Source organism: Lepidochelys olivacea (assembly GCF_965140295.1).
Source record: "Lepidochelys olivacea isolate rLepOli2 genome assembly, chromosome: 23".
NCBI lineage: Eukaryota > Metazoa > Chordata > Testudines > Cheloniidae > Lepidochelys > Lepidochelys olivacea.
In genome coordinates, this window is record NC_140433.1 from 4,848,554 (window position 1) to 4,862,470 (window position 13,917).

Consider the following 13,917-nt stretch of genomic DNA (forward strand, 5'->3'; position numbering starts at 1 on the left):
GCCCCGCTTCAGGGGGGGAACCGGGTCAGGTCCCCCCCGTGGTGTCCCGGGAGGGTGGTGGGGGGACCAGCTCGCTTTCCCCGGGGCTGCGGGGCTCTGGGCCAGGCTCGGGCCTACTCGGCCTCTCCCAGCAGCGGGCTAACGTAGGCAGCTCTCCCGACCCCGCGTGGAAGCTCCCGGCTGGGCCGCCAGGCGACTCCCCGGCTCCAACAGACCGCTGCCGACCCCAAGCACCGCGGAGCCCGGGCTCCCCCTGGCGGAGCCGGCGGGGAACGACACCGCCCCGCCTTGGCGGGAGGAACTACAACCCCCAGCATGCATCGCTGCGGCCGCACGGCCTGCCGGGGGGGGCAACTCCGCCGGGCCGGCCGGGACTACGGCTCCCAGCAGGCCGCGCGACGGAACGGTGCCGGATATCCGGTGAAAAGAGAAGGTGTGAGGAAGCGGAGGGGAAAGAAGAAGGTCTGGGGGGCCTGGCTAGGACGGGACCATCATGGTAAGGGGGGGGCACCACTGTGGGGCTCTATGGAGGGATGTGGGTCTGGCTCCTTTTCCCGGGGGGATGGGCCCTCATCCCGAGGGGGAGGGATGTGGGTCTGGCTCCCTATCCCTGGTGGGAGGGGCACCATTGGGAGACTCTAAGGGGGGATGTGGGTCTGGCTCCCTAACTCTGTGGGAGGGGCACCATTGGAAGACCTTCTGGGGGGGGGATATGGGCCTGGCTCCCTCTTCAGCGTGGGGTGCCATTGGGTGGGATGTGGGTTTCATTCCTGGGAAAAGGGGGAAAATTGAGGGTCTTATAGGGGAGGGATTTGGGTCAGGATCCCCAGCCCCATGGATAATACTTTGTCCCGCCAGGAGTGCAAGGGAGAGGACTAGATGACCTCTTGAGGTCCATTCCAGGCCTATGATTCTGTGATTCTATCCCTCGGGGTTGTAGAGAGGCACCAGTGGTGGTTTCTCTGTAGGGGAAGGATGTGGGGGAGAGGCTCCCTATCCTGGGTGGGGAAAGGGGTGCACCATTGGGGTATAAGCTCCCCCACCCCTGGGGAAGTAGGGAGCAGCCCCAGTGCCTGAGGAGGGAGGCTCTTGTAGGATAAGATATTTGGTAGGCAGGTAACAGAAGAAGATTGGGGCTGGGGCTGTAATTCTGACAGCACTCTTACTGCCGTGTGGGCTGTGTACAGGGGTTTCTCAGCCGCTGCTGACATGCAGCCGTCTCTGGTGTGGGATGCAGTAAGCTGTTTTTCAGGGGTCCCCTCGTCTAGCACCAACTGATTACGGAGATTGTCTTCTGCTTTACGGAGCAAGGGCAGGAGGCTCTGAGTTCTAGTCCCAGTTGTCTTTATGAATTTCCGAGGGGCCATGTGGTGTGGCATTGTGACAAGTGGGGAGATTTTAGATGATCACAGATTTGGGCTGATATTGTCCTCAACCAAGGGGTTCCTGGACCCCTTGAGTGGCCCCATCTGATCTAGTCTGGTTTAATCCAGGTGGCATAGGGGATTCATAATGACATCCAGTCGCTTCTGTGCCTAAGCCAGTTGTTCCAAGCTGTCATGGAGCTGAGTGAGCCAAAGCTATTACCATCTTGATGGGATGGTCGCAAAAAAAACCCCCAGTTTCAGCCCTGGAGACTGAGGACCGAATTCGGTGTGCGTGCACATGTGTGTAATTGAATCGCAAAAGTTAGTGATGGAAAAGACCAATTCTCCAGTCCATTTCCTTGCAAATGCAGGAGTGTCCCCTTCAGTCTGACTCCTGGGGCCTTGACTAGTAGAGTTTGAAACACCCTAAGACAGTGATACTCAATAGGTCACCTGCAGGCCAAATGTGGCCTACCAAGGCTTCCTGTGTGGCCCACCAGCTCACCTTAAAAAATGTGTCTAATTAAACTCACAAACAGTGATGTGCTGCCTATCATTTGCCTATGACTTCCTTCGTTAGTAACTGACTGGATCTTAAGTTCTCACGACAGCATTGGCTAAAATTGCGCTTGGACACTGCCCATGTTTTCATGAGTGATGGAAATGGAGCCAAAAATGAATGTGAGTGAGAGCAAAAGGTGCAAAGTCAACAGTGAAACCCGAGCTGAACAGCAGATTTCCTTTTTATTACGCAAAAAGAAAAGGAGTACTTGTGGCACTTTAGAGACTAACCAATTTATTTGAGCATAAGCATCCGATGAAGTGAGCTGTAGCTCACGAAAGCTTATGCTCAAATAAATTTGTTAGTCTCCAAGGTGCCACAAGTACTCCTTTTCTTTTTGCGAATACAGACTAACACGGCTGCTACTCTGAAACCTGTCACTTTTTATTATGCTGCCTCATTTAAACGCAAACCCTTTGTGTTTAATGTGCCCCGTTTGTAAGGTCGTCAGCATGAGGCACCACTTTGAATCAAAGCACAGTAACTTCAATAAGGTCCTCGTGGCAATGTTGCAAGATGTGACAAAATTGAAAATTTGACGTGGTTGTAGCACACTTCAAATATCATTCTCCTAACATCAGCAACTGTATAGGGAAAAGCAATAACTGCTTCACTTCAGATACTGTTGGTACTAGCTAAAAAGAAAAGCCTTTCCTGGATGCCAGGCTTGCCAAGGAGTGCCATTGGAAATGCTGCAGGAGCTTTTTGCTGGACATAAAAACAAAGATGACCTAGTGAAACGTGTGAAGCAAGTTGCCCTGTCTGATTCCTCCACAGTGTGAAGACTGGAGATAATTTATGAGGATTATTTGTCAGCACTGCTTTCTGGTTTAAAAAAACGCCAAATATATGTTTCTTGCAGTGGAAGAATTAGGCGAGTTAAGTGACACTGCCCATCTATTGCTGTTAGATTTTTATGATGGTGAAATTGTCAGGAAGAATTTTGTGCTTAATACCATTAGAAACCTACATTACAGAAGAGAGCATTTTTGTAAAAAGTAAAAGGCTTTGGGGGGCGGGGGGAAGGTTCAGGTTTGCGGAAAGTAAACTTGCTTGTTACAGACGGAGGTCCCTCCATGGCAGGGAAAGAGAAGGGCTTTGCCTCACGTTTGGCAGTTCTACACCCTTCATTAAATACACTTCAGTGCATTATTCACCAGATTGCCTTTGCGGTAAATTGTCTGGGGATTTTGAAGTGTGATGAGCTTAGTGAACTACATATGGCCAACTTCTAGCTTACAATATCGTCTGTTTAAAGCTATTTCACAAGATATTTCAGGCGAATATTGCAGCACAGTTGATGTTCGCTGGTTAAGTAGTGGCCGCGTGTTAGAGAGGTTTTGTGCACTTCAAAAAGAAATAATAGAATTTCCTTCAAACCACAAGACCAACAAGGCTTGCAAGTTCTGGAATTTTGAATGATGTCCCCTCTATGTCATAGGTAGCTTTTCTGTGCGATATTACTGTTCACTTGAATTCCCTCCATTTGCAGCTCCCAGGCCATGCAAGCAGTCTCAGGGATTTGTTTGAAAAAGTGTGTGTCTTTCAGAGGAATCTTGAAATCTTTCAGACAAACTTAACAGGAAAGATGGTGCACTTTCCCATATTGCATGTTGCTGCAGATAAAAACGATGCATGAATTCCTAAACCATCTGATGGAAAATTTCAAAATGCGATTTGAGAATTTTAAAATTTCAAAGGATTTGCTTTTGTTTGTGATCCATTTATTGTCTCTGTCGATGGACCTTGCCCTTCTGAAGCAAAGAACGTTCTTGATTCAATTGATGAAGATGCCTTTCAATTAAAAATTGTAAGTCTCCGGAGCTCAGATGTCTCGAAGGGAAAATTCAGAGAAGTGGGACTTTATGATTTCTGGATTCAATATGCTGACCAGTTTCAGAGTAGCCAGAATCTAGCCATTTATCTTTTAACGATCTTTAGATCAACGTACCCCTGCGAATCTGGGTTTTCTAGCGTGAACTTCATAAAAAACCAGCACCACAGTTGTGTGACATGAACATCTTCACCAGTGCACGCACCTTGCCCTGACCTCCCACAAACCACTCTTCACAAAGCTTGCCGGAGATCCTCGATGTCACCTCTCCCATTAGAAAAAAGAAAAGGAGGACTTGTGGCACCTTAGAGACTAACAAATTTATTTGAGCATAAGCTTTCCACTGAATGCATCCAAGGAAGTGAGCTGAAAGCTTTTTGCGAATACAGACTAACACGGCTGCTACTCTAAAATCTCCCATTAGAGATTGCCACACACACAGGTAATAATGTTGATATATAAACTTTGTTAAAAGATAGAAACTCTAATACTTACGGTGCAGTCCAGGTCTTTATTGGCAGCTGAAGTTTTGTTTTTGTTTTTTTTGTCAGCCTTCTGCACAAATGGCCCGGCCCGCCTCTTGTTATACAATTCTCAAATTGGCCTGTGGGTCGATCTAATTGAGTATCACTGCCCTAAGCCAAGTGGCTTCCAACACTTCCCTCGGGGAGGCGATTTCCTAGCCTAGCAGATCTTATGGTTGGAAAATGAATCCTGCTGAGAGCTGGCCAAATGCATGCGTGTCGCTCTGCAGCTTGGTGCACAGGGCACTGGCGTCTGCTATGGGTAGGGAGAGTGGTCACTTGGGATAAGCTATTACCAGCAGGAGAGTGAGTTTGTGTGTGTGGTTTTTGGAGGGGGGTGAGGGAGTGAGAGAACCTGGATTTGTGCAGGAAATGGCCCACCTTGATTATCATACACATTGTGAAGAGAGTGGTCACTTTGGATGGGCTATTACCAGCAGGAGAGTGAGTTGGGGGGGGGGGGGGGGGCGGAAAGTGAGAGAACCTGGATTTGTGCTGGAAATGGCCCAACTTGATGATCACTTTAGATAAGCTATTACCAGCAGGACAGTGGGGTGGGAGGAGGTATTGTTTCATGGTCTCTGTGTTTATATAATGTCTTCTGCAGTTTCCACGGTATGCATCTGATGAAGTGAGCTGTAGCTCACGAAAGCTCATGCTCAAATAAATTGGTTAGTCTCTAAGGTGCCACAAGTACTCCTTTTCTTTTTGCTATGGGTTTGACTCCCTGCTCTGCCTGCTTCAGAGCAGAGGTGTTCATCCCAGGTTGCTCCAAATCAGACCTGGTAGGGAGTTGAACCCACGTCCCAGGGCAGGGCCCGAAGCACCCAGCTGTAGCCAGTCTTTCTGACCCGAAAACCTTCATGACAAAAGTTTAATGGAAGCCAATAGGTCTCTGCGAAATGTTTTGGTTTGATGAGATCTCGGTGAATTTGTTCTGGCTAGCTCTAACTGACACGGAGTCTGTGTGTTCACTTTCCATTAACCTCCTGGCTAATGCGCCAATTAGTCCCCTCCCCAGCTGCTGCCCATCCTGTACATCCTCGAGGGGGTCACTAGAGTGAATCAGACCCCAGGACCCTCGGCCTGGCATTTCTCCCCTGCCATAAACTCTCTCAGGATTAGAAACAGTTCAGCCCTCCCATCTGCGGTGGGATCTGAGACGCCCTGATCTCCTGACGCAAAAGATCTCCCCATTCTGATCTGTTTTCTCGGCTGCCTGGCCCTTTGCTTTGACCCAGACAGGTCCTAACACATGCTGCACAAGCTCAAAACCAAGTCTCTTTGCTACAGAACAAGCCCACTCCAATGCTTGCTGGGAAGGTGGGGGTGGAGGGAGGACAGTGTTACTGTCTGTTGCCAGTTTAGAGATCCTCTGTCCGCCCACCCGTCTGAGTGGTTGTGTTGGGCGTAATCAAGGATGTTCTGAGCTTAGTATGTGGATGAGGAAAACGGAGTGGGCTCATGCCAGCCCCTTCACCCTGATGGGAGTGAACTCTGCAAGTAATGTTCAGTCTGAGCCCTAAGGCTCCTGAAAGAGATGGTTTTCTCCCTTGTTGCCCTTGGTGTTTGACACAGATGGGGCCCACATGAAGCTCTCCCGCCTGATGTGATGTGTGGCTATAAAGGGAGGTCCCCTTGGAGTAGCTGCCCGGTCTCTCTGCCCTTGATGTTGCTAGCAATCTGCTCCGCTTGGACCCTGGTGGCCGGTAACTGCCGGGATGCAGAGGATGTACTAGCATGGCCGCTCTTGGGTTGCGCTGGGGGGCACTGAGGCCATCAGTTGTCTTGGCTGAGGGTGAGAGGGCTGCCTATCCCCCAGGGAGGGGGACTCAGAGCCTGGGGAGCGATGGAGGTTGGTTGGCGTGGGATCCAAACCCAGGGCTAGTGCAGAGATAAGGAGCAAGTGGCTGTTTGGTGACGTTGTAGGGCTCCGCAAGTAAAGCAGAGTAGTAGATAAATCCACATGGTCTGGCTGTGGGGGAGAGCTGGAGTTTGGAAAAGCCATACAGCACTCTCCACTGAGTGAGATCTTCCCTACCCTCAAACACGAAGCTTGGGTGAGTGGGGTGCTGCTGGAACTGGCCAACTCTCTGACCCTCCTGCCTGTCCTTCTCCTTGGTGAGGCCTGAATGTGGGACACAGGTCGAGACGGGAGTCCTGGGCTCCATTCTCTCTGCCACTGATTCACTGACACACCTTGGACACCTCGCTTCCCCTCCCCTTGCTATCTGTGGAATGGGGACGGGCTACTTCCCAGCTAGTGACGTGAGGATTAGCTGCAGCGTGTGACGTGGTGTGAGATGTTTGGATGCTGAAGCCCAGCAAAATATAAGGAAAAACAAGCTTAAAATGCAGGGGTGTCTCTGCAGTGCTGCCTGTCCCCTGCATGTCTGCCTGCTGTCAATGGACTGGAAATGAGCAAGATCCCCCCCGTGGGTTTGTGCGACCAACCGGCTCTGTGCTGGAGCCATGCCAGCTGCTCGTCTGAATTTCCTCTGAGCAAGCCCTTTCTCCTGGCTCAGCAGAATGCAAGACCTTGCAGGCTGCTTGGACGACTCATGCCCTTCTCTGCTTAGCAAGGCCCTGCAGTATGGTGAGGCAGCTCCTTCTGGGGAGGAGCCATCTGCCGTGACCCCTCCCATGCTGCTGCTGATTCATAGATTCCAAGGCCAGCAGGAACCGTTGTGATCATCTAGACCAGAGGTGGGCAAAGTACGGCCCGGCCCGCGGGACCCTCCTGCCCAGCTCCTGGCCCGGGAGGCTCGCCCCCAGCCCCTCCCCCACTGCTCCCCCTCCCGCGCAGCCTCAGCTCACTGTGCCGCCAGCACAATGCTCTGGGCAGGGGGCTGCAGTGCCCGGCCTGACCCGGCGCACTGTGCCGTGTGGCACGGTTTTAGCTCCGCCAGCCACCGGTGCTCCAGGCAGTGCAGTAAGGGGGCAGGGAGCGGGGGGGGGTCGGATAGAGGGCAGGGGAGTTCGGGGGGCGGTGAGGGGGTGGGGGTGTAGGTCGGGGTGGTCAGAGGGCGGGAAAGAGGGGGGTTGAATGGGGGCAGGGGTCCCAGGAGGGCAGTCAGGAAGGAGAGGAGGGGTTGGATGGGGTGGCAGGGGACAGTCAGGGGTTCTGGGGGCACTCAGGAAACAGGGAGAAGGGGTGGTTGGATGGGGCAGTGGTCCCGGGGGGGCCTGTCAGGGGGTGAGAAGCAGGGGGGTTGGATAGGGGTCAGGGGCCAGGCCACGCCTGGCTGTTTGGGGAGGCACAGCCTCCACTAACCAGCCCTCCACACAATTTTGGAAACCCGATGTGGCCCTCAGGCCAAAAAGTTTGCCCGCCCCTGATCTAGACTGAGCCCGTGGATAACCCAAGCCAGAAAACTGCCCCAAAACAGTCCTCAGAGCAGATCTTTTAGATAGACATCCAATCCTTGATTTAAACATGGTCAGTGCTGGAGAATCCACCGTGACCCTTGGTGAGTTTGTCTCCATGGTTAATTACTCTCCCTGTTAAAAATTGACCCCTTATTTCCAGTCTGAATTTGTCCAGCTTCCACTTTCAGCCGTTGGATTGTGTTAGACCTTCCTCTGCTAGACTGAAGAGCCCATTATTAAATGTTCGCCATGTAGATACTGATAGAGTGGGATTAAGTCATCCCTTAACCTTGTCTTTGTTAAAATAAATAAATTGAGCTCCTTGAATCTATCATTCTCATGGCTCTTCTCTGACCCCTCTCCAATTTATCCACATCCTTCTTGAATTGTGGGCACCAGAACTGGACAGAGGATTCCAGTAGCGGTCATCCCAGGGCCAACTACAGAGATAAAATCACATCTCTGCTCCTACTCGAGAGTCCCCTGTTGATGCATCCCAGGATTGCATTAGCTCTTGGCCACAGCGTCTTTAGGAGCCTGTGTTCAGCTGATCATCCACCACCACCCCTGAGTTTCTGTGAGTTGCTTGCTTTCCAGGATACAGTATCCGGTGCTGACACCCCAGAGGAGCTGTGCAAGCAGTGATCTCTCTGGCTGTTATGTGGGGCCTCGCTGTTATGGTGGGGTTCTTGGTGATGGGAAGGAGCCCTCAGAAAGGGAAGGAGGATCCACACAGGCCCGGCTTATGGCTGTGACATGAGACACAGGCTGGTGGGCGGAAGTGGAGGAAGGAGGCTGGACCAGCAGGGCAATGGACAGAGGAGTCGCAAACTATGCCTGTGGCTTCTCCTGCTCTGGGGTATCCCTGCGTCAACAACCCCCCTTGTTATCTGTTTTCCACACAGCCCAACAGAACGGGTGGGGTGGGAGGAGGCGCAAGACATGTTGTCTTTTGTGCACAGCCACGGGATGCCAGCGGGTGAAAGGAAGGGACAGGATCTTGTCAGAGGGAGCAGCTGACAAAGGGCCCCCGAAGTGGGGCAGGTTGGGAGAGACACCTGCTGAAGACGCCATGTTCGAAGGCAGTTCTGCATCTCTTTCCTCTGGGAGATACCTTGGTGAGGGGGAGATCTGCCCTGTCCTGTCCCGCACTCTGCCTGATTCTTGCTGTTGCTGTCCCTAGGAAGAGCTTCCAGGAGGCTAATGAACTACATGGGCCAGACAATGAGAACCAAGTTCCAGGGATCTTAGACCCTTGCCAGGGCAGTCTGCCTGGGGGAGCCGGTGCCCTTTTGGAGAGTGCCATGAAGGAGGTCTATGGGGGACACAGAATGACATGGGAAGAGCAGCTGGGACTTAGAGCAGCTCCCATGTCACTGATGGAGAATAACCTCACATGGGACTGGGAAAGTGACCTCTGCTTCTACCCCATACTGTGCCGACTGCTTGCTAAGGCACAGCTGTGCCTGCAGAAGGCACGGGCCACGCTGGGATGTTAGCGTACTTGGACAGACCCTCCTTCCAGGGTATGCTGCACCCACAGAGAGGCAACGGCTCCACCTCCATAAAGAAGTAGCCCCCAGACTCTACCGCGCAGCTGTTGCTGCTTAGCAGTCATGTTTATTACATGCCTAAAGACCAACCAAGATGGGGCCTCGTCGTGCAAGGTGCTGTACAAATGGTAGTGGACCGCCCTTGCCCCAAAGAGCTGGCAATCGAATAGACCAGACAGAGCCGAGGTGGGGCGAGGGGGCGAGCGTGAATAAAGCGATGGCAGTGACAGACATGTCCGTGCTGTGACTTTATTTTTGGGTGGGATTAGTTAGGGAGGGGATCAGAGAAATGGAAAGAGGAGGGGGAAGATGCAGGGGAGAACAGGGTGAGTGGGGCTGAGGGAGGGAGGGGGATGGAGCAAACAGCCAGTGAGCACAGGGCAGAGGAAGTCTAGATAGTTACAGAATTTTCTGCAGTTCAGAGTAAAGGTCCCTACATTGGTGGCTCCAGCTTTGAACAGCTGGGCTCTCTGCCAGCTGACATGAGGGAGAGGGGAGGCACCACCCTCCCGGGAGCCTGCGAGCCGCACCGTATTTGAGCAGCAGCATCCTGGGGGGGGGGGAGTGCTAGTGGTGGGGAGGGCTGGGTGGGATGCCCGTAACCCTGCCTGCTCTCTCTGCAGATTCGCTTCATCCTCATCCAGAACCGGGCTGGCAAGACGCGCCTGGCCAAGTGGTACATGCAGTTCGATGACGACGAGAAGCAGAAGCTCATCGAGGAGGTGCACGCCGTGGTCACGGTGCGAGACGCTAAGCACACCAACTTCGTGGAGGTAAGGCACCCCTGGCATGCCAAATGGGCAGCCAACCGACGCCCCAGCATACACTGCAGGCCTCTGAGGCTGTGGCAGGTGTAATCTCGCCCTCTCTGGTACAACCCTTCAATTTATACCAACCCTGATCTTGGAGATCTCCATGCCCGAGCCCTCCAGCTGCTGGGTCCTGCTGTGGCTGCAGCCCGTGTGTGGCTCTCGAGGCAGCTCCAAATACAGCATGCTCATTACACAGTCTAGGGGCGGTGGATCACCGCAGCTAAGAACCAGCCACCAGCTGCTCAGCCCTGATGCCCTTGAGCGGAGAGCCAGCTAGTCTGTTTGAGGCAAGCCCAGCCAGTTGCGTAGGGATTCACAATTCTCCTGGTATCTCTCCTCCAGCCACAAGCCATTAATGCCTCATCTCGTTGGAGTTGCTCCGATCAGCCTGGGGGCAGCAGGCCGACACTGAGCTGCTGTGATGTGATGACTGGACTGGTACGGGGGGTTGAGGGGGGGACAGACTTGGATTCTATTCCTGGCTGTGTCCTGGCCTGCTGGGTGACCTTGAGCAAGTCACTGCCTCGCTCTGTGCCTCAGTTTCCCCATCTGTAAAATGGGGCTAATGATTCTGCCCCCTCCTTCATAAAGCACTTTGAGGTCTCGGGGTGAAAAGCGCTAGACTAGAGCTAGGGATTTATTCTATAGGCTCGGCTATCACTGGTGATATGGGTGACCCCTTGGGCCATGCTGTCTCTGACTGCCTGCTCTATGCTCCAGAAGGGGGCTATCTGGGGGGGGGTGGGGGGCTGTCTGATCCAGGGGCAGCACAGATGTCAGCTGGTCCTCTTCCTCTCTCTCCCAGTTCCGGAATTTTAAGATCATCTACCGCCGCTACGCGGGGCTGTACTTCTGCATCTGCGTGGATGTGAACGACAACAACCTGGCCTACCTGGAGGCCATCCACAACTTCGTGGAGGTGAGCACTGCCCACGGCCTCTGCCCTTCCCTTAGTTTGAGCCGTCTTGTGGCCTGGTCCTTTGTGCCAGCTCCTCAGAGGGACGGCAGCCCTAAAAAGACCGTGAGCTGCTTTCAACAGCCCCTCTCTGTGCTGGCAGGACAGTCAGCAGTTCCTGCCCCTCTGATCTCGGCTGTGATGGGACATAAAGACAGTGCCTCATCCTTCAGGTAGACTGGGGGCTGTGCCTGTGTTCAAGGGGGTCAGGGTTGCAGATTCCACTGGCTGCAAGGGATCTCCTTTGGTGCCCCTTTTGGGGCAGAGGCATATCCCGCCCAGGCAATGGTCTGACCCATTGTAGCGGCTGGAAGCTGAAACTAGAGGTAAGGTTGATACATTGGAACAGCTGATCCAGAGACAAGGGGAGATTTTTTCCATCCCTTGGAGTCTTAAATCCAGGCTGGCTGTGTCTTTCTAAACAACCCATGCTGGCTCAGGCAGGGATCCTGTGTGGGATTCTGTGGGCTGTGCTAATCAGGAGATCAGACTGGACAATCCCAATGGTCCCTTGTGGCTTTAGCATCTCTGACTGAAAGGTGGCGTGGCTCCTTCCTTCTCCCAGTCTCTGAAATCCAGCTCTCCTTTCTCTTGGCCCAGGTTTTGAATGAATATTTCCACAACGTCTGTGAACTCGACCTGGTCTTCAACTTCTACAAGGTGAGCTCAGCCCAGCGGAGAGGGGAGCGCGGGGCCCGTCACTGTGCAGTTCCATGCAGCTGCTGTATAACATGGTCTCGTGTCAGACGTACCTACAGGCTGGGGGACCCTATCGTGGGAAGCAGTGACTCTGAAAAAGAATTGGGGGATGGGGGTGGATAAGCAGCTGAACATGAGCTCCCACTGCAATGCTGTGGCCAAAAAGGCCAATGCGATCCTTGGATGCATCAACAGAGGTATCTCAAGTAGGAGTGGAGAGAATCATGTTTCTATGAGAAATTATTCTCCTTCTGTATTTGGCCCTGGTGCAACCGCTGCTGGAATCCTGTGTCCGGTTCTGGTGCCCACGGTCCAAGAAGGATGTCGATAAATTGGAGGGGGTCTGAGAAGAGCCACGAGAATGATTAAAGGATTAGGAAATATGCTTTATTGTGATGGATTCCAGGAGCTAAATCTATTTAGCTTAAGAAAGCGACTGTTAGGCAGGGACTTGATCCCAGTCTATCAGTACCTGCATAGGGAACAAATATTGAATAACTGGCTCTTCAGCCTAGCAGAGGAAGTCTCTAACGTGATCCAATAGCTGGAAGCTGAAGCCGGACAAATTCAGACTAAAAATTAGGAGTCAGTTTTTAACAGTGAGGTAACCACTGGGACATTTGACCAGGGGTCATGGTGGATTCTCCATCGCTGACAATTTTGAAATCAAGACTGGATGTTTTTCTAAGATCTGCTCTAGGAGTTGTTTTGGGGCCATTCTCTGGCCTGTGCTACACAGGAGATCAGACGAGATGATCCCAATGGTCCCTTCTGGCTGTGGAATCTATAAATCATTGCTGCGCTGAGCGTGCTTGGCTTCCCCATCTCCTGGGTGGGGAGGAGGAAGGATTAAACATTCAAAATATAACGTGTTAAATTGACAGCCCTTGTCCCTGATGACCCTTCCAGCTTCACAGGGCAGATCCCATGCAACCCTGTGGCATTCCGGTACATAAATCCCCGCTGCGAGTTGGAGGATTTTAGAGGGCTGGAATGTAGCAGGGAGAGGTTAAGCATGCTGGTCTCTATTTGATGGCTATGGACCCACTTGCCAGGCCTCAGTACCGTGAGGGTCCCTCTGTGCCAGGGTCACTCTGCTGCTCTGGGGGAGGACACAGGTGCCAGTCTTTTTACCCTCCCGTGGCACTTGGGATGCAGAAAATGGCAGAGGAAACAGCGTTGTCTTTGGAAATGCTTTTCGGTGCCACTTGATGGACGAACCCAGGTGCTGCATACCGGGCTACAGGTATGCTGCAGAGTTCCCCAGAGGGAGAGGCAGTGCTGAGGCTGTTCTCAGTGCGCCTTGCTCACAGGTGGTCTGTTTTTGTGGCAGGTTTACACCGTGGTGGACGAGATGTTCCTAGCCGGCGAGATCCGTGAGACAAGCCAAACGAAAGTCCTGAAACAGCTGCTTATGCTGCAGTCCTTGGAATGAGAGAACTGGATCGAATCGGCTCCGTGCCCCACCCTGCCTCTGGTCTCCTCCTTGCACCTAGTCCCTGAATCAGTGACTGTCTCAGAGCAAATGTAGCCACTCTCCACTGTGAGGAAGGGACGCCCCCTCAAATGGATCAGAACCACAAGTCGAAAATTTCAGTCCCACCTCCCCACACTCGAATGCGGCAGCTGAGATCCCGTGTGGGTGGGTCTAACGGGAGAGAGCAACTGTATTAAAAAAAAAAAAAAATCCTTTTAGGGCCCTGACACAACCATCCCCGAACCTCTGTGTTTTCCCTCCATATAACCAGCGTGCGCTGTCGTCGTCCCCCCGTTCGTGTGCCGAGTCTGCACTAGAAGTGGGACCGCAACTGTGTTACCCATTGGTGAGCGGCAGCCATACCGTATGGCCAGTGTTGTACTGAAATAAACCATCTGTGAAACGCTCCTTTCTCCGTGGTGGTCTCTGAAGAGCCCTGCAGAAGCAGGAGGGAGGGAATGGGGATGGGGTTCTTGGTGGTAGATTTGACATAAGGCTCTGAGGTACATGCAGGAAACTCCTGTTGGGTGTTGCTGTCTGGCATTGGGAGCAGGTCATGTTCTTAGTGGCCTCTGGTATTCCCCACTTTCAGAGCCTCTGCCGGATCGACAGCACAGACTGTCACCAGAGCTGGTGGGGAACGATGTACAGGGGGAGAGGGTAGGTTTTTCCCCCAAATTTTGCATGGACAATCTTGGCAAGAAAAACAGGACTATGTGTTTTCAGCCAAATGATTTCAATTCTGAAATGCTGCTGTGGTGCATC

General features: G+C 52.7%; 1 protein-coding gene across 1 annotated transcript; it reads left to right on the top strand.

Annotated features, from left to right (window-relative positions):
• Positions 1-377: 377 nt before the first annotated feature.
• AP2S1 (adaptor related protein complex 2 subunit sigma 1) lies at positions 378-13,560 on the top strand. The gene is made up of 5 exons (XM_084612883.1): positions 378-496; positions 9,833-9,982; positions 10,827-10,940; positions 11,577-11,636; positions 13,009-13,560. Exons 1-5 carry the CDS (start codon positions 494-496, stop codon positions 13,108-13,110), a joined length of 429 nt encoding a protein of 142 aa, XP_084469009.1. The 5' UTR covers positions 378-493; the 3' UTR covers positions 13,111-13,560.
• Positions 13,561-13,917: the final 357 nt, after the last annotated feature.

What these genes read in the sequence shown, in the direction of transcription:
- AP2S1 (XM_084612883.1), top strand. An exon ending in AGCACACCAACTTCGTGGAG is followed by an intron (nt 9,983 to 10,826) that starts GTAAGGCACCCC and finishes TCTCTCTCCCAG; the next exon opens with TTCCGGAATTTTAAGATCAT. An exon ending in CCATCCACAACTTCGTGGAG is followed by an intron (nt 10,941 to 11,576) that starts GTGAGCACTGCC and finishes CTCTTGGCCCAG; the next exon opens with GTTTTGAATGAATATTTCCA.